The 20773-nt window shown below is 49.9% G+C and overlaps 1 protein-coding gene across 1 annotated transcript in view; it reads left to right on the top strand.

The window, feature by feature from the left end:
* Positions 1 to 3032: 3032 nt before the first annotated feature.
* The window catches only part of ANKDD1A (ankyrin repeat and death domain containing 1A), a 36809-nt gene continuing 19068 nt past the window's right edge, over positions 3033 to 20773 (top strand). The window contains 6 exon segments of the mRNA XM_024735302.1: positions 3033 to 4842; positions 8179 to 8281; positions 10679 to 10828; positions 15059 to 15157; positions 19591 to 19695; positions 20366 to 20464. Coding sequence (XP_024591070.1) covers positions 4805 to 4842; positions 8179 to 8281; positions 10679 to 10828; positions 15059 to 15157; positions 19591 to 19695; positions 20366 to 20464 — 594 coding nt within the window. The 5' untranslated portion in view covers positions 3033 to 4804.

Here is a 20773-nt window from a genome sequence, read left to right as displayed (position 1 = left end):
ATTTAATTTTTGATAGTTTGATTAATATGTGTCTTGGTGTGTTTCTCCTTGGATTTATCCTGTATGGGACTCTCTGTGCTTCCTGGATTTGATTGACTGTTTCCTTTCCCATAGTGGGGAAATTCTCAACTATAATCTCTTTAAATATTTTCTCAGTCCCTTTCTTTCTCTCTTCTTCTTCTGGGACCTGTATAGTTCGAATGTTGGTGTGTTTACTGTTGTCCCAGAGGTCTCTGAGACAGTCCTCAATTCTTTTCATTCTTTTTTCTTTATTCTACTCTGCAGTAGTTATTTCCACTGTTTTATCTTCCAGGTCACTTATCCATTCTTCTGCCTCAGTTATTCTGCTATTGATTCCTTCTAGAATTTTAAATTTCATGTATTGTGTTGTTCATCATTGTTTGCTGTTTAATTCTTCTAGGTCCTTGTTAAATGTTTCTTGTATTTTCTCCATTCTATTTCTAAGATTTTGGATCATGTTTACTACCATTACTCTGAATTCTTTTTCAGGTAGACTGCCTATTTCCTCTTCATTTGTTTGGTCTGGTGAGTTTTTACCTTACTCCTTCATCTGCTGTGTGTTCCTCTGTCTTCTCATTTTGCTTAACTTACTGTGTTTGGGGTCTCCTTTTCGCAGGCTGCAAGTTCATAGTTCCCGTTGTTTTGGGTGTCTGCCCCCAGTGTCTAAGGTTGGTTCAGTGGGTTGTGTAGGCTTCCTGGTGGGGGGGACTGGTGCCTGTGTTCTGGAGGATGAGGCTGGATCTTGTCTTTCTGGTGGGCAGGACCATGTCTGGTGGTGTGTTTTGGGGTGTCTGTGACCTTATTATGATTTTAGGTGGCCTCTCTGGTAATGGGTGGGGTTGTGTTCTTGTCTTTCTAGTTGTTTGGCGTAGGGTGTCCAGCACTGTAGCTTGGGTCGTTGAATGGAGCTGGGTCTTAGCGTTGAGATGGAGATCTCTGGGAGAGCTTTTGCTGTTTAATATTATGTGGAGCTAGGAGGTCTCTGGTGGACCAATTTCCTGAAGTCGGCTCTCCCACCTCAGAGGCACAGGCCTGACACCTGGCCAGAGCACCAAGACCCTTTTAGCCACACGGCTGGAACAGGAAACTGTTTCTGTTCAATTGTAGAACAAAGTGGGGCTGGAAAGGGGACTTGATTGGGGTTTTCTTTTCAAAATCCTCTTTAATGAAGCAGGAGTGGGTGAACTAATCCAAAGTGAAGTCTGTTATATCTTGCTGGGGCTTGGAGCTGACATCCTCAGGCTTCTCTTGGTGCCTGCAGAACCAGTAGATCTCTGCACCCACCCACGAGATTCTTAAGAATTTATATAGAGGCCTGAACTGGGTTCATGTAGACCATCCAGATGGTCTCAACAATGCACTTCTGTCTCAATGCTGTATTCTTGAAAATGGCTCCCTCTTTATTGGCTTTTTAAGAGACATTATCCTGTATGCTAATAGCTTGTGAAATTATTATAATTTCTGCAGTGAGCCTATGTTAAATAAACTGTTGACAAAGACAATATCGCTTGTATTCCTTTTCTTTTTTTTCTTTAAAAAATATTTATTTATTTATTTATTTTGGCTGTGCCAGGTCTTAGTTGCGGCACACGGGATCTTCGTTGTGGCATGTGGGATCTTTAGTTGCAGCATGTGGACTCTTAGTTACAACATGCATGCGGGATCTAGTTCTCTGGCCAGGGATCGAACCCGAGACCCCTGCATTGGGAGCACGGAGTGTTACCCACTGGATCAACAGGGAAGTCCCCTGCATTATTTTTCAAGGCTTTGGAACCATGCTAGTGATTCTTTTGAGTATGAAATGAAAGGGCATTGGGCTCTGAGTGGGAATAGGTGGACCCAGTGTTATTTGTGTGTTCCAAAATTACAAATTGTGACCTCTCTCTGGAAGAAAAGGCATCATAGGGAGGTTGGGAAGAGTACAGGGAATAATGCTGATAAAGAACTGATACAGTGGCTGGTACACAGCTGTTGCTCAAGAAATGACGACAGCTCAAAGAGATTAATTAGACCTGCTTGGGAAAATAGGCATAAAAGCCCGAAAACGACGGATTGGAATGAAGTAGCGTTGACAGCTTAGAGCAGTGCTTCTCATATTTTGATGTACACAGGAATCACCAGAGGTCTTGTGGAAATGCAGGTTCTGATTCAGTCAGTCTGGGGTGGGGCCTGGGATTCTGTCTTTCTAACAGAATGTCACCCAAATAACAAAGGAGCATGAAATCAACTAGGTAGATTGTGAAACACAAGTCACAGTTCTATTTTGTAAAACAAAGAAACCCTCTCTAATTTCTTAAGATACGAGGTAAGAACAAAGAAAAACCAGGAGGGCCATCTTGTGGAGAAACCTGTCACCAGTGCTAGAGGCCCTCAACCCACTTGAGTGATCTTAGGAAAGATCACTGTGCCTTGTCCAACCATGGACCATCAGGGCTGGATGGCTCACAGGCCCCACCTCCAACCCAGTGGTTTTAGGAGACCGAGGCCCACAGAGGGGAAGGGACTGACCTAGATCACCAGCTAGTTATGGCATCTACAAGGGAGCCTTCCTGGGAGGGGTGGGTGCTGTGGAGTTGAACTTGAAGGATGAAAAGAGGTTGGATAATGGGCCAGTTTGGTCCAGACCGAAATGGAAGTGTGCAGTGAGTTTGAATCCAGCCTCTACTATTTGTTGCTGTGACCTTGAAAAGTTATTGGACCCTTCTGAGCCTCAGTTTCCTCATCCATTAAATAGGGGTGACAATGTCTGTTTTGTAGAATTGCTGTGAGGATTAAGTGGGATAATGAATTTAAAAATCCCTGGCCAGAATGTGGGATCATTGAAGGCTGGGGAGGCCTCCTAGAGGAAGCCCATAGAAACCTCTGGGTTTACCTGGAAGCACTGGATGGGTGTGGCCTAGCCTGGGTCAGGGCGGCTGGTCTGGTGGGGACAGCCAGGCTTCTGTCAGTCACCCACTTCCCAAGGGTTTCTCTAATGCTGACTCATGGTCACTTGGGTCTCACCTCCAGGTGCCCCAGGGAAGGTGTGGAGACAGACTATCTCCAGACAGCAGTGGCTGCAGGAGGAAGATGATAAAGCAGCAGTCACTTCATTCTGCTGGTTCAGGACCATGGACATCAAGGATGGCAGCTGGGCAGCTGTGCCAGCCAACTGCTCCCTGGCACCTCTGCATCCATCAGGGAGGCCAGGGCTTGGAGAGTGACCAACCACCAGCTGTCTGCAGGTTTGGCTCCATCAATGTCCTTTCCACCTACCAGATGTTAATGCTGTGGCTCTTAAATCCGACCAGCTGGGTTAGAACCCTGGCTTCACCACTTACTGTGGGGGGTAGGAAGAGTTATTTACCCTCCCTGTGCTTCAGTTCCACCCCCATAATCTGGTGGTGATAATGTCCATTTCATAGGGTGGTTTGGGGGACAAAATGAGATAATCCACACAAAATCTTACCGTGGGGCTCATTAACTGTTAGCTATTATCATTATGTTATTTTTCAAATGCTATTCCAAGTACTTCCTCCTCCAGGAAGCCTTTCTGATCTACACTAATGACTGAAAGATATTTGTCCTCCTCTGATCCCACAAGAAATAGCAATGACTTCTTGCCTTGGGATAGAGATGTGTGGGACCCCACTATCCCCAAATCTAAAGAGGCTGTAAATGCCTAAAAGGCAAAGAAGAGAAGACATGGACATCCCCCAGGGTCTGAAGTACAACCCATTCTGATATGTTTAATGTGTATCTTTTTGTTTGTACTGTATGTACCTTTGCAAATCTGTGTTGTTTTGTGTGCAAGCATTTTTATTGGTATTGTGTTTTAGGTCTCATTTGGTTGTTTTACTCTTTCTGCTCAGCACTTGGTGTTTCAGTCCATGTTGCTGTAAATACACGTGGTCCTTGCATCTGTAGTTGCATAGTAGTACCACATTTTACCTATCCATCTACTCCCCCAGTGTGGACACTTAGGTTGTTTCCAGCTCCCAGTAACCACAAAACAACCCAGCAACAAAATCCTCTTACATGTCTCCTGATGAGCCTGCAAGAGAAGGAACTGGCTTTTAGGGTCAGAGTTCGCTGTGTTTAGTTTCCCTCATTACTGCCAAGACTCTTTGCCGGAATGGCTGTCCCAGGCTACCCCCACCAGCAGTGCACCTGGCCATGACACCCCTCATTCCCCACCACCATTTGGCATTATCCAGTTTTTCTAATTTTTGCCAGTCTAATCGGTGTAAGTGGTATCTCACTGTCATTTTAATTTGTATTTTTCTGATCATGAACAAATCCGACCATCTCTTCATATGCCTGCAGGCTTGCTGAGGTTACTGTTCCTTAAATGCCCACCCAAGTGCTTGGGGTCTGACTTTCAGCGCCTGGGGGCGCCAGACCAGGCTCCCGAGTCGCGAGCCACGGGCCTGCGGGAGGTCGTGCATCCGGGACCGGGAGGCTGGGACAGCTCGCAGAGGAGACATTCCCAGGGGGACCTGCGGAGCCCCAAGTGGCTCCGAACCGCTGGGCCGTGGGCTGGTCGAGGGAGCCCGTAGAGAGACCCGCAGTCTGGCCCGGGATGGGAGGCGGTCGGGAGGTCGGAGCAGGTGCGCCCGCATCATACCCAAGAGCCGAGGAGGGGCGAGGGCTCTGAAGGAGTGGCTGCCGCCTGCACTCCGACGCTCCCGGGAGCCTCGTCCTCACCCCCGGCTCAGCTCCTCCTCCCTCAGCTCCTGGGCCCGGTCGGGCCGACGGGCCGCTCGCGACCAGGCAGAACACAGAGGAGCTCCGGAGCGGCGGCATGGAGGAGGAGCTGGCGTGGGAGACCCAGGGCCGTGAGTCCGCGGGGCGGGGGCCGGGACAGGGGCGGATAGAGGCCGAGAGGATGCGCCGCAACCCAGCGGGGGCGACCGAGCCTGAGATCTGCGCGGTCCGCGTGGCCACCTGCGTCTTGGGCTTCTTTGTGGCCCCGAGAGAAACTCGCACCTGGCGGAGGGGACATTGGCTGCTCACCCGGGACTGGGGGTGCTCCCCGCCCTGGAGCGGGGAGCTTGGGTGGAGGAGACATTAGCTCGAAAGAAGATGGGAATACGATCCTTTATTGGGTGCTTACGTTGTGTACCGGACTGAGCCGGGCTGGCACTTCATTTGATCTCCACGGCAGCCTTCTGGGTAGGACCTACTGTTATCTCCATTTTGCGGAAGAGAAAGCTGAGGCACAAAGTGGTTAAACAAGTTGCCCAAGGTCACACAGCCTTAAAGTGGTAAAAATGCTGAGGGTCCCAGCTCCCTTAGAATGTCAGGACTGGATGGGGAGTGGAGGAGGTATGGTGTGCTGCAGGGGGGATCAGGGCACCTCAGAGGCCCCTCCAGGAGTGTGCCTGGCTGCTAGGGCCTCTGGGCCAGGCAGTGGCATCCCTGTGGACATCAGCCAGCTTGGGGGACCTTTGGCTGCACTGCCTGGTAAAGGGAGAGAAGGACTGTGCCATTTTCCTCACTGGGATGCAGATGGGAGTGGGGGTTCTATCAGGTGCTAAGCCTTTCAGACAGGTACAGGGTTCTGCTTGGGGCAGACATCACTTGAGCAGGCCCTTAAAGAATGTGCAGCAATGGATCATTGGGGTGCGTGGGAGGGAATTCTGCGCAGAGGACCCAGCATAGGCAAAGACTCAGAGGCCAGAGTGCCGTGTGTGTCTGTTGTGGCCAGAAAGAGGATGCATGGATTGAGATGCATGGAAGAGATGAGACTGAAGTTGATTTCACTGGCACTCTCCAGGGCCTCCATGCTCGTCTTCAGGCTCTTGGCTGTTTGCCAACACAAACCAGGCCACTCTCCCAGGCTTCCGTCAAGAGAAAGGGAGTCAGAGCTGGTAGGAATCTCTACAGATCACTTTTTCACCTTCCCCTGATTCTACAGTGGAACTGAGGCCCCCAAGGGGGATGTTTCCTGCTGTTAGAAGGTGGCAGTGCGGGAACTAAACCCCAGCTTCCCTAAGCTTACGCCTGAACTACCAGATCTTTTGCTGAACCTGGATCGTGGTGGTTTTCGTCCAAGAGTTTAAGGAAAGGAATGCTCAGGACACAGTTGCTTCCCGGAGGTGTTTGAGATCTGAGATGGATTCTTCCAGAAGGGCCCTCTCCTCCCCTATAGGAAAGGCAGACCCTTTTAGGGGTGAGGAAGGGTGGCGCCATCAATGGGGACCACACTTGGAAGGAGATGTTTCCCCCTTTCCCCTGAAGTATTGACATGAAGCTCCCCCTGTCCCCATACACCTCTTTCCTGCCATTTACCTGAGCTTGTGGTTTGGTTTTCCAGGGAACAAATGAGTCTTAGCTGGGGCCACATCTTATATAGTTCAAAAGCCCTGAAGAGACTTAATGACTTGTGTGTCACTTATTCATTCAGCAAATATATGCCAGGGCCTGAATTTAGGGATATAGTAGTTAACAAGTCAGACAAAAATCTCTCCCTTCATGGGCTTATATTATAATGGGGGAAGCAGACAGTAAAGCTAATAAATATGTAAATATAGCATAGACAAGTGGCGAGGGGTGGTGTGGAGAAAAGCAGTGCAGGGAGGTGGGTAGGGAGGGTGTTTCCTTGGTTGGGGCTTCACTGGCTCAGAGAGCCCTGAACGAAGGAAGCCCCACCAACCCCCAGGTCTCTGGCCACCAGAATTTATTCTCTGACCCTTTGTTTTGGAGGAATAATAGTGATGATGACGATGGTACTATTTGCCAAATACCATGCTAGGAGCTTTTCACATACTTACATCCAATCATTACAATAACCCTGCAGGGCAGCTCATGTCCCCATTTTGCAGATGAGGAAACTGAGGCACAGAAAAATTAAGTAACCTAAGTCACACAGCCAGGAAATGGCTCAGCCACAGGGCAGCAGCTCTGAGGTCCATAGGTTGCATCTGTGAGGCCTCAGAAAGCCCCAAACCCTCTCCTGTATTTGGAAAGCCACGTGGAATTTATCTGGAAAAAACAAATTGATGGCAGTCTTCTCTGTCACTTTAATGCATCCCAGCCTTCCCTGCCAAGACACTGGCGACCTGTCCCTGGATACACAGAGGGGCTGGGTCTGGACATTTGTAGTGGACCAAATGTGCAGGATGTAGGCTCAGCCGCAGTAAAACCTCAAATTACATGCCCTGTACTGATTGTGCAAAGGGCCAGCCAATATTGGGTTGGCCAAAGAGTTCATTCGAGTTTTTCTGTAAGATGTTATGGGGAAACCCAAACGAACTTTTCGGCCAACCCAATATTTGTCCCTTGTGCTTGTGTATCTAAGCCTTTCTGAAGTGGGGACAGGCATCTGTCAGCTTGGGGATTATCAGTGTCACTCATGGAAGCAGAGTTTTGTGGATTCCTCCATGTGCTCAGCTTTGGGCCCACTGTGAAGTGTGGGTGGGTTGGCAAGTGTCAGGTGTGGCCAGAGCCCCCAAGGAGCTTGAGGTCCAGCCAAAGAGACAGGACATCCTTATAAGCCAAGAGCAGTCAGGATGACAGCAGCATGGGGTTCTGGTGAGATGAGCCCTGGACCACGTCGTCAGGCCTGAGTCCCCCTGGCCTGGCCACCAACCCTCTGAGCCCACCGCTGGCCATGGCAAGGGGCTGGAAGCGGGGCTTGGAGGTTCCTTCTAGTCTGAGACTGAGATGAAGGTGCAGCGACAAGGATGAGAGGAGTGCAGAGACCACAGAGAAGGCAATCAGAGAGGGCCCCACAACCAGGAGGCAAAAGCTGGTTAGGATTAGGGGATGAGGAGAGAAGAGGTGGCGGGACGAGGACAAAGAAGCCGGGTGAACACGCGCCTCTGGCCTCGCCCGGGCCTGACGCAGTGGGTGGCTCGGTAAATCCTGGCTGCCTTCTTCACTGATGGAGCCATGGGAAAGGTGGTTATCGACTCCAGTGGGAATGAATTGCATTTCCTTCCTCAAGAACAGCAATAGCAGTCAGGACAACTGGATGACAGGGCACCTCTGAGAGGGGAGGGGCACACACCTGGCTCCTGTGGATGGTCTTGCCCACGGTCTCCCAGCTTTAGGGTTCTGCTGAGTCCTGGTCACGTGGACATGAGGTGCGCTGGAAGGAGAAGCAGCCTGTCTGGGGAAGTCTCCAACATTAAGAAAGAGGAGAAGCATCCACCCACCATTCTGAGCTGGAAGACCCCCTGCCCAGGAGATATTCAAGCCAGGAAGGGGCTGTTCCCTGGGAGGGAGGATGAAGGAGCCGATCGGGAGGAGAGTACACATCAGGGCCAGAAATCACGTGTGTAAAGGGGCTCCGGCTGGGAATAATGCTATAGTGTCACCTCCACACAGGAGGGACAGTTCCCGGAGCCTGGGGCAGGCACATCGGCATGTGTTAACTTGGGGGAGGCTCAGGCCCTGGCCTCCTTGTCCACTTTGTCTCAAAATCTCTGAGGCCCAAAGTCAGGGTCAGGATTCCAGTGCTCTTAACTCTTAATCCTTGTGACCCATCCAGAAGGCTCCTCCAAGAAACAGATTTAGAGTCAGGAGGGATGGGGGTCAAAGGTCAGGAGTCGGAGGCTGGCAGATAGGGACAGGCACCTGGAGAGACAAACGTGGCCTGGTGCCTCTGGTCAGAAGTCCAGGGGTTCTGGACCAAGGGAGGCTGATGTGTCAGTTGCAATTTTTTTTTTTTTTTTACAGTGTTTTGTTTTAAAATCTTTATTGAATTTGTTACAATATGGCTTCTGTTTTATGCTTTGGTGTTTTGGCCACAAGGCATGTGAAATCTTAACTCCCCGACCAGGGATCCAACCTGCACCCCCTGCACTGGAAGGCGAAGTCTTAACCACTGGACCACCAGGTCCCTGAGGCATCCTCCCAACGTGGTTCCGGCGGGCAGCCTCATGGAGCTGCCTCTCCAGAGGACGCACGGTGTGGACAAAAAGGGGTGCAGGACCCCCGACACTGTGTAAGGAGGATTGGGGAACAGCCCCTCCCTGGCCTGAATGTCTCCTAGGCAGTTCAGTTCTCTGAGGGCCCGCTGTGCCTACTGAGTGTGTAAAACTGTTGTGGGCCCAGGCCTGCCCTTGGCCTGGTGGGGAGGCAGACCAGGCCTCAGGGAAGGGTGCAGGTGGGGTGGTTTGCAGCCCTGCTGGAGAAGGGGGCAGAGGGAAAAGCCATTCTTCTGGTTGGGGACACTGGGGATGGGCCTGGGTACCACGTGGGGTAGCCTCTCCATGTGTTGGGGCTTCTAGCTGTCAGCAGCATCTTAGAGGAGATGCCAGGGCCTGGGTGAGAGGTCAGTGGAGGCTGAAAGGGTTGGATGCAGGATTCCTGACTGCAGCAGTTATCCTCTGTCTGGTTTGATGTGACAGGGGTACAACTTGGGTCTTCACAGCCTGCCTAGGGCTCAGTAATAGTAGCAGGAATTCTAGGGTGTGTCTGGTGTATTTTGGTTTTCAGAGCACTCATCTACCTGTTTCCTGGTGGTTCTCACTCACCCCTGGAGAGGGGAGGAGAGCAGGAAGGATTGGTCCTATTTATAGATGGAGGCAGGTACAGAGGAGGGCAGCAAGTCACCTTAGGTCACACAGCACATTATTGGTGACTGGAGCCTTGGTCTCATCTCCTGGACAAGCACTTGCAAGGAAACATGGACTTGCAAGTTGAACTTGCATCTTATGGATGATAGGATGCTAATGCCAGATTCAGTCATTCATTTACTCGTTGAATGATTCATTTGTTCAATAAGTATTAAGGGCTTACTCTGTGCTGGCACTGTGGTAGGTGATGGGGACAGCAGAACCCATGGCAGACATGGTCCCAGCCCTCTTGGAGCTGATAGTCTTGTGGGGGAAAACAGACATTAAATAGAGTATCTCACAAATAGTTCATTCCCACTGTCACAATTTGAGAGCATGTGGGCGTCAGAGGGGCCCTCTCGGCCAGAAGTCCTCCCAAGGAAGTGGCATTTTTGTGGGAGCCAGTGAAAAAGGGCAGTGTTTTCAGGCAGAGGGGACAGAATGGGAAAGGAAGGGACAACTCGTCCCCAGAGATACCACACAGAAAATTAGTGTTTTCTTTTGTTGCCCCACCACATGCTGAAAACTGTGGAGGGAAGTGCGTTCATGGGTTGGAGGCTGGCTTCCCCCAGGCCTGCTCAGATGTGCTGAGGGCCAGAGACCAGGGTGAACTGCCAGGGCAGTCTGACAGTGAGTTTGGGGGTGGGGGGTAGGTCAGAACCCTTCAACCCTGTTCTGAAGGAAGGAGGGGACAGAACCCAGGCACTCAGGATTCCTCAGGGACTTGGAAAATAATCCTCAGACACAGGTGGCTGCCCAGCAGAGGGAGCAACAGGAACAGACTTAGAGACAGGATGTTGTCTGGCATTTCTGAGAAGCAGTGCCAGGCCATGCAGGGCCTCATAGGCCCAAGGTTTAGGCGTTTGATCCAAGAGCAGTGGGAAGCTGGGAAGAGTTTTAGGTGGGGGACAGACGGATCTAGACATGGTGTTTTACTATGTTCATTTCAGCAGCTGCAGAGTGGAAGAGGAGGGGGTCAGAGTGGGGCTGTGGCCCCAGCCGACTGGTCACCAGAGCCAGCAAAGGTCCTTCCACCCCGCAGACCAGCTGTCCTGGCCGGGAGGTAGGGAGGCTGTGCGAGGTGGGCCGGGCAGCCAGCTGGTGCCTCACAGGTTTCCTCTCCCTCCTGGCGGGTGGGCAGGGTGGCCCTGCACCGGGCTGCGGGCGCAGGGCACAAGCAGGCTGTGCGGCTGCTCTTGGAACACGAGGCTGCTGTGGATGATGAGGATCCGGTACGGGTCCCCTCACGCAGGCATGTCTGTGTGCGCATGTCCGTCTTCCTGTCTGTCTCAGGGTGGGGCAGGGGCACCAGAACTCATTCTGGGTCCATGAGCCAGCTGTCATTGCCGAGGTTGTCACTGATACACGGACGAACAGGTGCAGGCTGGGCAGTGGGTGAGTCTTCAGGGGCCAGTGACAGTGTACCGATCCTACTTTCCCTTTGCACAGTCGTAAAGATGTCTTCGTTTTCAAGGGCCTTTCAGTTCTCAGCCTTTTCAGTCCCTCGTGATGTCATGTGAACAGGGAGAAACATGGGCTATAGAACAGGTAATTGGGTGGGTTGACAAAGGCCTCATTAGTAAAGTCATCGGGAGGGAGGTCTCTCATGATATGCCACAGGGCTCTGCCCTGGCAAACACTAACCCACAACCTGGATAAAGACTAACAGTCTTACTTAACAAATTGGCAGGGAGCACACTGCTAAGAGAGAGAGCAGAATAGTAACAAGGTCTACAAATTTATCTCTACGGGTCTGGATAAAGAGTTGAATCTGACAACGGCATTTGACAGGGATACATTTTTAAAAAATTATAAACTTCTCTGCAGAAACTTAGCTTCCATGGAAATACTTTTCTTTGTCCTGACTTCTCTTTGCTCTGAGGACCCACCATGAAGGGGGCTTGATTACAAATCAGGGCTGGGGGTGGGGCAGCAACACCTACCTCCCCACTCCCTCACCCCATCTCCTCCCTGCTCCTGCTTAGACCTCATTTAGAGATGACCCTGGAAGGACAGTGTCTGGTTTCCTTAGTCTGAGTGTCCCAATAAACGACTGGAACTTCTTGCATCAGCCTTTTGCCCACAAAGACCCTCACTGTTGGGACTTCCCTGGTGGCATAGTGGTTAAGAATCCACCTGCCAATGCAGGGGACACAGGTTCAAGCCCTGGTCCGGGAAGATCCCACATGCCGTGGAGCAACTAAGCCCATGCGCCACAACTACTGAGCCTATGTGCCACAACTACTGAAGCCCGTGCGCCTGGAGCCTGTGCTCCACAACAAGAGAAGCCACAGCAATGAGAAGCCCGCACTCCGCAACGAAGAGTAGCCCCCGCTCGCCGCAGCCAGAGAAAGCCTGCATGCAGCAAGGAAGACCCAACGCAGCCAAAAATAAATAAATAAATAAAAATTTTAAAAAAGACCCTTACTATCACCACCATGCTCTGTTATTTCTTCCTTGAGGGACTGAGTGAGAAAAGAAGATATGAGGGAGAATAGTAAGAGAGGGTGCTTACAAATCTTCTCTGTTTCCTTTGCAAACAGCAATAAATACGTTTTGAAAAATAAGAAGGCTGGTAAGTGTGCCTGCTTTAATAACAGGAGGGTAGAGGAGACACTGGAGAAGGGAAATCCTGTTGTTGGGGGGAAGGTCTCTAGTGAAAAGCCACAGGGCTCTGTCCTAGATAGTTCCTGGAACTAGGATAGTGAGATATCTTGGGGTTCGAACTGGCAAGAGGCTCTGTCTCCCATGACTCTCCTCCCCCAGCCTTGAGCCTTGACCCTTTTCATTCCCAAGCTCCTGTGGGCTTCTCCCCTTGGACTCTGTCCTTTATCAGCCAGCAAGCCCACAGTTACTGATATTCTACCAGTAGCTGAGCTCTGAGCCAGTGCTGGGTCTCCTGGCCTCTTTGGTTCTAGCTGAGACCAACTCTAGTCCCCATTTGAGGTGCTATGGTGGATCCAGCACCTTCCCAAGGTTTCGGGAGGAAGGGCTTAAATTCTTGTGGTCACTCTTGACTCTTACTTCCAGCTTCTGCTCGGTTTTCGCCGTCCTCTTGAAATTTTGCACGTAGTCTTTTGTCTCTACCTTGGCATCACCCCTAACATGGATCACAGTCCTTCTCCCCACTGTCCATTCACACACTTTGATGTGGGGCAGGCTTTCCAAAATAAGAGATGGAGGGGATTTACATTACACACAAAAACAATGTAAAAATCCTAAAATCCTGTCTTTGACATTCCTGTTCTTTATTATTTTCTTTCCTTTACCATATGCTTTCTTTTTTTCTTTATTTTAAATTTATTTTTTAAATTGAAGTATAGTTGATTTACAATGTTGTGTTAATTCTGCTGTACAGCAAAGTAACTCAGTTATACATATAAATACATTCTTTTTTATACTATTTTCCATTATGGTTTATCCCAGGACACTAAATATAGTTCCCTGTGCTATATATACAGTAGGACCTTGTCCATCTATTCTATATGTAACAGTTTGCATCTACTGACCCCAGACTCCCAGCCCATCCCTCCCTCCTCCCCCCCTCCGCCTTGGCAACCACAATTTTGTTCTCTGTGCCATTCCTGTTCTTTAAAGTCCCTTGGTCCTTTCCTTGTCTTGGACTTGGCCTCTTCCCCTGCCCCACTTTCAATGCTGTCATTGTCTGCACTGTCCCCGCCCTGCCTCCAAATTCCTGCCATCATGCCCAGTCAGTCCTTTCTGGGTTTCACCTTTCATCCCAACCACTTGTCACAGCTTTTACCCAAACCCAGTTCTGTCCCTAAGAGGGATTCTGGTGCCAGCCACTAAGACCCCTTTTCCTGGTGCTCCCCCAGAAGCTCTTTGTGGAGCCAAGTGGGGAAGTGGTTGTGACTAGGGTGCTCTGTGCAGGTGCTGGGGTGAGGCACCCTTTCCCCCAGAGGTCCAGACTGTGAAATTGAGGCGGATTCAGGACTAGGCCAACCCTGTTCTTCTGGCAGCTTAGAGTGTGCTGGGGATGAGGACACATCAGGGGACACTGATCCCTTAGCCCTTCCTGAGGTGGGCTCTGCATTTCTGCTCCCAGCTGGACTTGGGAGCATTTTCCCACTGCAAGCCTGCTTATGCTTGTGGGGAGATTCTGTGGCCCATCAGTACCAGGTCACCCTGTGGGCTCATTCTATGAATGACAGGCTGTTGGCCTCACCAGGGGACCCAGAGCCACACATGACCCTGTTTCTGTGGGAAAATATGTTCTGGTCTTTGAACGCCCAACTTGGAGACAAACTTTGGGGCTGCCCAAAGCTGAAGGAGGCCAGTGCAGTCTGCAGGCGGAAGGTGGTGATGATCTCCCAGACCTCTGTTCTGCTCAGACCCTGCCACATCCCACCACACTCGAGGAAAGACAGAGAGAAACCACTTCTAAGAGGGCGGCTGGCTGTCAGTGCATCCTGGGAGGTGAGTTTGGAGGCCTGGGGGTGCTCTTCACAGAGAAGGAAAGACTCAGTAGAGGTGGGGATGAAGCCTGCCCTCAGATGCAGAACCCCACGAAGGTGGAGGGCAGTGCAGGGGCTCTGGTGACCTGGAAACACTTCGCAGATGTTGAGGAAGAGCATCCTGCAAATAGGATCTGGGCTGCCATCAGAAGAAGGCCTAGATGTATTTTCAGTTGCTCCAAAGGGCCAGTAGGGTGGAAAGCACAGGGATGCAGATTTCAGTTCCGCACGAGGAGGGACTTTTCACGGTGAGAAGTGTTTGACGGTGCAGTGGTTGTCTTGTGCAGCGGCGAGATGCCGTCCCTTCATGTGCGCAGACCTAAGCCATCTGCCTGGTGGATGTTTCACAGGAGATTCAAACAGTTGATTCTCAAATGCCAGTCCAGGGTGAGGTCTTCACCAGTCACAGCAAATCAGAAAATTAGAACAATGGAGTGTATGTTTCATGAAGCTGTATTTGGAAAGAGTATACTCTGAGATCAGCTCCTTCCAAACTTTTTTGTGGTAAAACGGTTCATCTTTGTGAACTGGTGGTGAGAGGAGATGGCAGCTCTTTTATTTTTAAGGTTTATTCGGTATCCCCACAAAAGTTTGCAGTTGTTGGGAGAGTAAATCCTCAGAGTTATCACAGGGAGAAAATCTTTTTCCCTTTTTTCTTTTCTTTCTTTTTATTGTATCTATGTGAGAAGATGGCTGTTAGCTGAACCTACTGTGGTGATCATTTCACAATATATGTAAATCAAACGATCACGCTGTATGCCTTAAACTTATACTGTGATGTATGTCAATTATTTGTCAATAAAACTGGGGGGCGGAAATGTTTGCAATAGTATATCAGCCTCTGTTTAAAACAATTTCCTGGACTCTAAATTCCTAAAGCCCAGAGCTCCCCAGCCTGGGTGAAACTTAAGGTCCCTTATGGTTACACGATTGTGCAAAACACACTTGGGCCCAGGTGGCACAGCCACGCCCCCTCATAGTCTCCTCCCTTCCCCCCCCCCATGTCCTCTCCCCTAGTTTGGGATGAATGCGCTTCTCCTTTCTGCCTGGTGCAGTCACTTACGGATCCTCCAGATCCTGGTCAACTCCGGGGCCAAGATCCACTGTAAGAACAAGGTAAGGCCTCAGCTGGCAGCCCACTTGCCCCCTCTCTACCTCCTGCTGCACAGGGCTGCCCCCACCTCTGCTGCCTGTCCCCATCACTGCCCCCTCTGTCCCCTCATGTGTCTCTGTCTGCCCCAGCTTGCCTCGACCCTCTGAGAAGTGTCCTGAACCCCCACCTGAGCTCAGCCTTGTGAAGCTGGAACCCTCACTACTTCCACTGGGGCTGGGAGAAGGGCCTGGGGATGCCTCTTTCATCAGCATTGAAAGCCCCTGGCTTCTGATCCCCCTACTCTTTACCACTCTGTGATGTTGGGACAGTCCCCAGTCCTCTGGCCAGCCTCTTGTTCACAAAGGGGAATTAAAGAAACACTCTCAGAAGATTAAATGAGAAGGAGGTAGGACCTTCTCCCTCCCACGGGGCCCCGGCTCCCCTGTGGTCAGTATGGCCAGGTAGAAGGAGCAAAGCACCATTTACCAAACTCTGGGACCTTGGGCAAATTGTTTTACCACCCTGAGCCTCACTTTTCCCATTTGGAAATAGGGGTGCTAGTACCCATCTCTGAGCTGAGGCAGAAGTAATTGCAGTTCTGTGTCTAAAGTACCTGACCCAGTGCCTGGCATGTTAGCGACCCTGGCAGTCCCCCGTTGCTCACTGGTGTGTGCTATGGTTTGAGGGAGGAGAGCCCCAGGGAGTCAAGAGTGCCCAGAATCCCTGAACTGGTGTCTCAACTTTTAGGGGGTTGGTGGCCCTTATGAAAATGCAAACATTTCTGGGCCAAATACCTTCAGCCAGGAGTTCTCAACCTTGGTCCTTAGAGAGACAGAATTTGGGGATCCATGAACTTTGAAGGGAAAACAAGGACCTTTTTTTTTTAAACTGCCCTCTGCTTAAAATTTTAGCATTTCTTTCCATGATGAATGCAGGTAGAATTAATATTACCTGTGACATTGTCTCTAAGACAAAATGTAGCTCTTTTCATATCACATTACAGTTTTTGCAGTTATCTCAAAATACTGTTTACGCTCATCATTACCTTGAAATCATGGCGGTAGTTATTAGACCTTTCCTAGATCTTGTTGTTTAATGGATCAATAAAGCACATATGCTACTAGATAAAAAATTTGGGTTTTAATATTTTGATAATTCTATTTCAATATCATTGTTTTTCTTTTCTGGTAGGCAGAATACTGTCTGCCCCAAGATGTCCATATCCCTATCCCTAGAACCTGTGAACTCTAGAACCTAACATGGCAAAAGGAATTTTTCTGATGTGATTAAGTTAAGGACCTTGAGATGGGGAGACTATTCTGGATTATCCACATGTGCCCACATGTCCTTTTAGGGGAAAGAAGGAGGGAGGCAGGAGAGTCAGAGAAGGAGATGTGATTGAAGGAAGCAGAGGTTGGAGTAATGTGACCCACAAGCCAAGGAATGCAGGTAGGCTCTAGAAGCTGGAAAGGCCAGGAAATGGATTCTCCCAGAAACTCCAGAAGAGAAGCAGCCCTCCCAGCCCATTTTAGACTTTTGACCTCCAGAACTGTAAGATAATAGATGGGTGTTCACCAGACACCAAAAAGGGCCATGGCACACAGGAGGTCTGCCCTATACCATTGTTAGGATCTTGTTGGCAGTGGTAGAAATGTCTGACAGCTCTCAGTGAAGGATACCCCTAGGCTATGGGCCACAAGATCCAAGCCCAGAGTGTGGGATCCAAGCCCAGTTTCAAGCTGAGGGCCCTCCTGTCCAGTCCTGCCTGTCTGGCTTAGCCTTAGAGAGAGTCTCAGTGGTCTTGCAGAATCCAGTAGCTGTTGGCGATGAAATTTGCTATCAACACAGAATGAGCCTCAGTGTTCTAGAATGAGGGAGGTGAGGTCTTAAGTGTGTGTGGAGGGCAGGGCTCTGAGTAGTGGATCTTCTAGTTAAGCAGGTCCACTCCATATTAGTTTTCTGTTTTTGGTAACAAACCACTCTAAAATGTAGTGGCTTAAAGTAACATTATGATTTTTCATAATATCATTGGCTGGTCAGTTCCTCCGGCCTTGCCTGGGCTCACTTATGAGGACACAGTCAGCACATGTCTGGGGCCTCTGCAGGAAGAGGGAACGTCGCGGATGGTGTGGCCAGTGTCTCCAGGTGGTAGCTGACGTTCATGGAGACTTCCTTCTGTGACAGCCCCAGGACATCAAAAGAGCAAGAGTAGAAGTAGCAAGGTTTCTTGAGATATTACTTCTACCGCATTCTACTGGTCAAAGCCCATCACAGGGTCAGCCTCGTTTCAGGGGGAGGAAAATATCGGATTCCTCCTCTTGATGTGAAGAGTAGCACAGTCCTGTTGCTTGATCTTGGGACAGTTTCTCAGTCCATCCTGTTTTTCATGACCTTGCCACTTTTGAAGAGTACTGGTCAAGTATTTTGTAGAATATCCTTCAATTTGGTTTTGTCTGATGTTTTTCTCATGATTAGTTTGGGGTTATGGAATTTGGGGAAGAAGACCCCACAGGTCAAATGCCCTTCTCATTACCTCCTATCAGGGGGCATGTGATACCATTGTGATTCGTCACTGGTGATGGTCTCTTGATCCAGTTCTGACACCAATTCCGATGCGTGTTTTTTCCACGTCACCAAGCAGTTAACTCAGTTCCCCGTGGACACTGACCGGGAGTCCACAAATTTAACTCATTTCTGAGACTACTTGGAGATAGTGTCAGATTCTGCCGGTTAAGGGTTCAGTCCTACAAGACTGCCCACGCTTTGGATGTCAATCACAAGCCCAGGTGGTTGCCTAGCTATATAATTGCTTGTAAATCAGAAGTTCCCACAACCCCCTCCCCAGGTTCGATTAATTGCTAGAGCGGCTCTCAGAACTCAGGTAACCGGTTTACTTACTATATTTCTGGTTTATTACAAAGGATATTAAGGATATGAATCATCAATGGCCAGACGAAGAGATGCATAGGTCAAGGTCCTGAACAGCAGGTGCTTGTGTCCCCATGGAGTTTGGGATCCGGCACATGGATGTGATCTGATTCACCAACCTGGAAGTTCTCCAAGCCCTGTCCTTTTGGGGTTTTAATGGAGGCTTCATTACATAGACTTGATAGATTAAATTCTCAGCCCTTGGTCACTGACTGAACCTCCATCCCCTCTCCTCTCCTCAGAGGTGAGGAGGTGGGACTGGAAGTTCCAACCCTCTAATCACTGTTGGTTCCCCTGGCAACCAGCCCCCCATCCTTTATTTACTTAGGGGCTTCAAGTCACCTCGTTAACATCATAAAAGACACCTTTATCACTGTTACCATTTAGGAGATTCCTAGGGTTTTAGGAACTCTGTGCCAGGAGCCAGGACAAAGGCCGAATATATATTTCTTATTATAAATCATAATATCAAGCTTGATCACTTGGTTAAAGTGGTGTCGGCCAGGTTTCTCCACTGGAATGTTAGCATTTTTCCCTTTCCATACTCTATTGTTAGAAACTCTTTGTCGTTTTAATTTGCATTTCAATAATGACTAATGATGTCATATATTTTTTCATGTGCTTATTTGCCATTCCATATATCTTCTTTGGTGTGCAGATTATTTTTTAATTGGGGTAATTTCTTGTTGATGAATTTTTAGGGTTCTCTGTAGATTTTGGATGCATTTCAAAATAAATTGCATACATCAGTGTACTTCCCTCTAAATATGTCAGCATGCATACTAGTAACTAGAGTTCAAATTCTTTGTATACATTCCTCATTTTAGCTGCAACTTGCCAGCTCCTTCGTTGTGGCATGTAAACTCTTAGTTGCGGCGTGCATGTGGGATCTAGTTTCCTGACCAGGGATGGAATCTAGGTCCCCTGCATTGGGAGTGTGGAGTCTTATCCACTACACCACCAGGGAAGTCCCTACACACTGAAATTTGACAAGTGCTACTCCTCTGTAACCCAAACCACTGTGAAGATGTAGAAGACTGTTCCATTGATTTTTATGACCCATTGATGGTTACAGTCTATTTGGAAAAGTACTCCAAATAATCTAGCTGTAATGCAAGGCCAGGGTAGAAGCTCTGGACTATAAACATAGGATTTGCAAACCTCCCTCACTTAAATATTGCTTCTGGGGCTAAGAGACCTTCAATAAAGTGAAGCACAATAAGCCTGTATTATCCTAACTTGACCTATGAGGAAATGGGGGCTCAGAGAGGCATAGGTAACTTGCCGAAGACCCCAGAGCTGATAAATGCTGGAGCTGGGATTTGAACTCTGGCATCCTGAGTCCCACCAGACCCCGCGAGACTAAGTGGGTCCTGCGGATGTCCCAGGGGCGGCCTATCCCCATTTTCAGTGTGGTTTCCTTTGGAAAGCTGTTCTGATCCTAAACACTCATTGTCTGGGAGACAGCCAGTGCGTGAGCAGGGCCTCCCTTCGCAGACTGCAGGGATCACCCTGGCCTTGTTTCCAGGACAGCCTGACCTTACTGCACTGTGCAGCCCAAAAAGGCCACGTGCCAGTGCTGGCGTTCATAACAGAGGACCTGGAGGACGTGGCCCTGGACCATGCTGACAAGGTGAGTGTGGCCTCAAGGCTGTGTGTCCTTCCCATCGGGCTTGGGATTCCTGGGGCCTCTCCTGTACATTCCTTGAGTGCATCCCTTGAGCCATGGGTAGTGCAGACTGGACCCCACCTCAGGGAGTTGCTGGTCTAGAAGGGGCATTAGGGCACAAATGAGCAGGATGCCAGCAGCACATGGTCAGATCCCTCAGAGAGACTCTGATATGGACTAGACAGGTTAGAGAAGGGAGACAGTGCTTTCTGCTTCCTGGAGGAGGTGGAATTTGGTAAATGAATAGATTTCATCAGTAAGATTAGAAAGCAAGGGACATTCCAGATGGAGAGACAATTGCTAGAGCTTTAGAGGAAAAGGGCTTTTGCTGTGTGAATTCAGATGGGTTAGAATCTTGGGAATGAAGGCCTGAGAGGTTGTTAGGGGCCTTCATGGAGATCTCAACCCCCAGCCTCAGAAATGGGTCCTTTATTCAGGAGACACAGGAGGATTTCAGTGGGGGAGGGACCCACCAAGTGGGGTCTTGTTGGGAAGATGTTCTGGGCTTTCCAGGCAGGGTGTATAAGGCAAGGTGGGGGAGAGTGTCTGGAGCACTGCAAGCCCAGTGTGGTTGGGAAACTGAGGCCAGGTGGGCAGGGCGAGGAAGATTCACTTTGTTCTCCTCCCCCACCAGCTGGGAAGGACAGCATTTCATTGGGCTGCAGAGCACGGGCAGCTGGATTCTCTGGACTTCCTTGTGGGTTCTGGCTGTGACCACAGTGTCAAAGACAAGGTACTGTGACCATGGGTCCCAGGGGGAGGGCCGGGCTCTGGGCTGCTGACCGGGGTGGTCACGGGCAGCTCACCTGTGTCTACTGCCACCTGCAGCGTGCTAGAGGGGCTGGTGGCCCAAAGAGCAGCGTGTGTCTGGTGCTCATGCAGCAGGCATTTTTTGAGCACACACTATGGGCCAGCCGTGTGCTATGGGTGAAGAGCACAAAGATGCCCAAGACACAGTTGTGGGATCTTCCCGGACCAGGGCTTGAACCCGTGTCCCCTGCATTGGCAGGCGGATTCCCAACCACTGCGCCACCAGGGAAGC

This window comes from Neophocaena asiaeorientalis, unplaced genomic scaffold, assembly GCF_003031525.2.
Source record: "Neophocaena asiaeorientalis asiaeorientalis breed wild unplaced genomic scaffold, Neophocaena_asiaeorientalis_V1.1 scaffold264, whole genome shotgun sequence".
NCBI lineage: Eukaryota > Metazoa > Chordata > Mammalia > Artiodactyla > Phocoenidae > Neophocaena > Neophocaena asiaeorientalis.
Note: the sequence above shows the minus strand (reverse complement) of the source record. Positions and strands in the feature narration are given on the sequence as shown.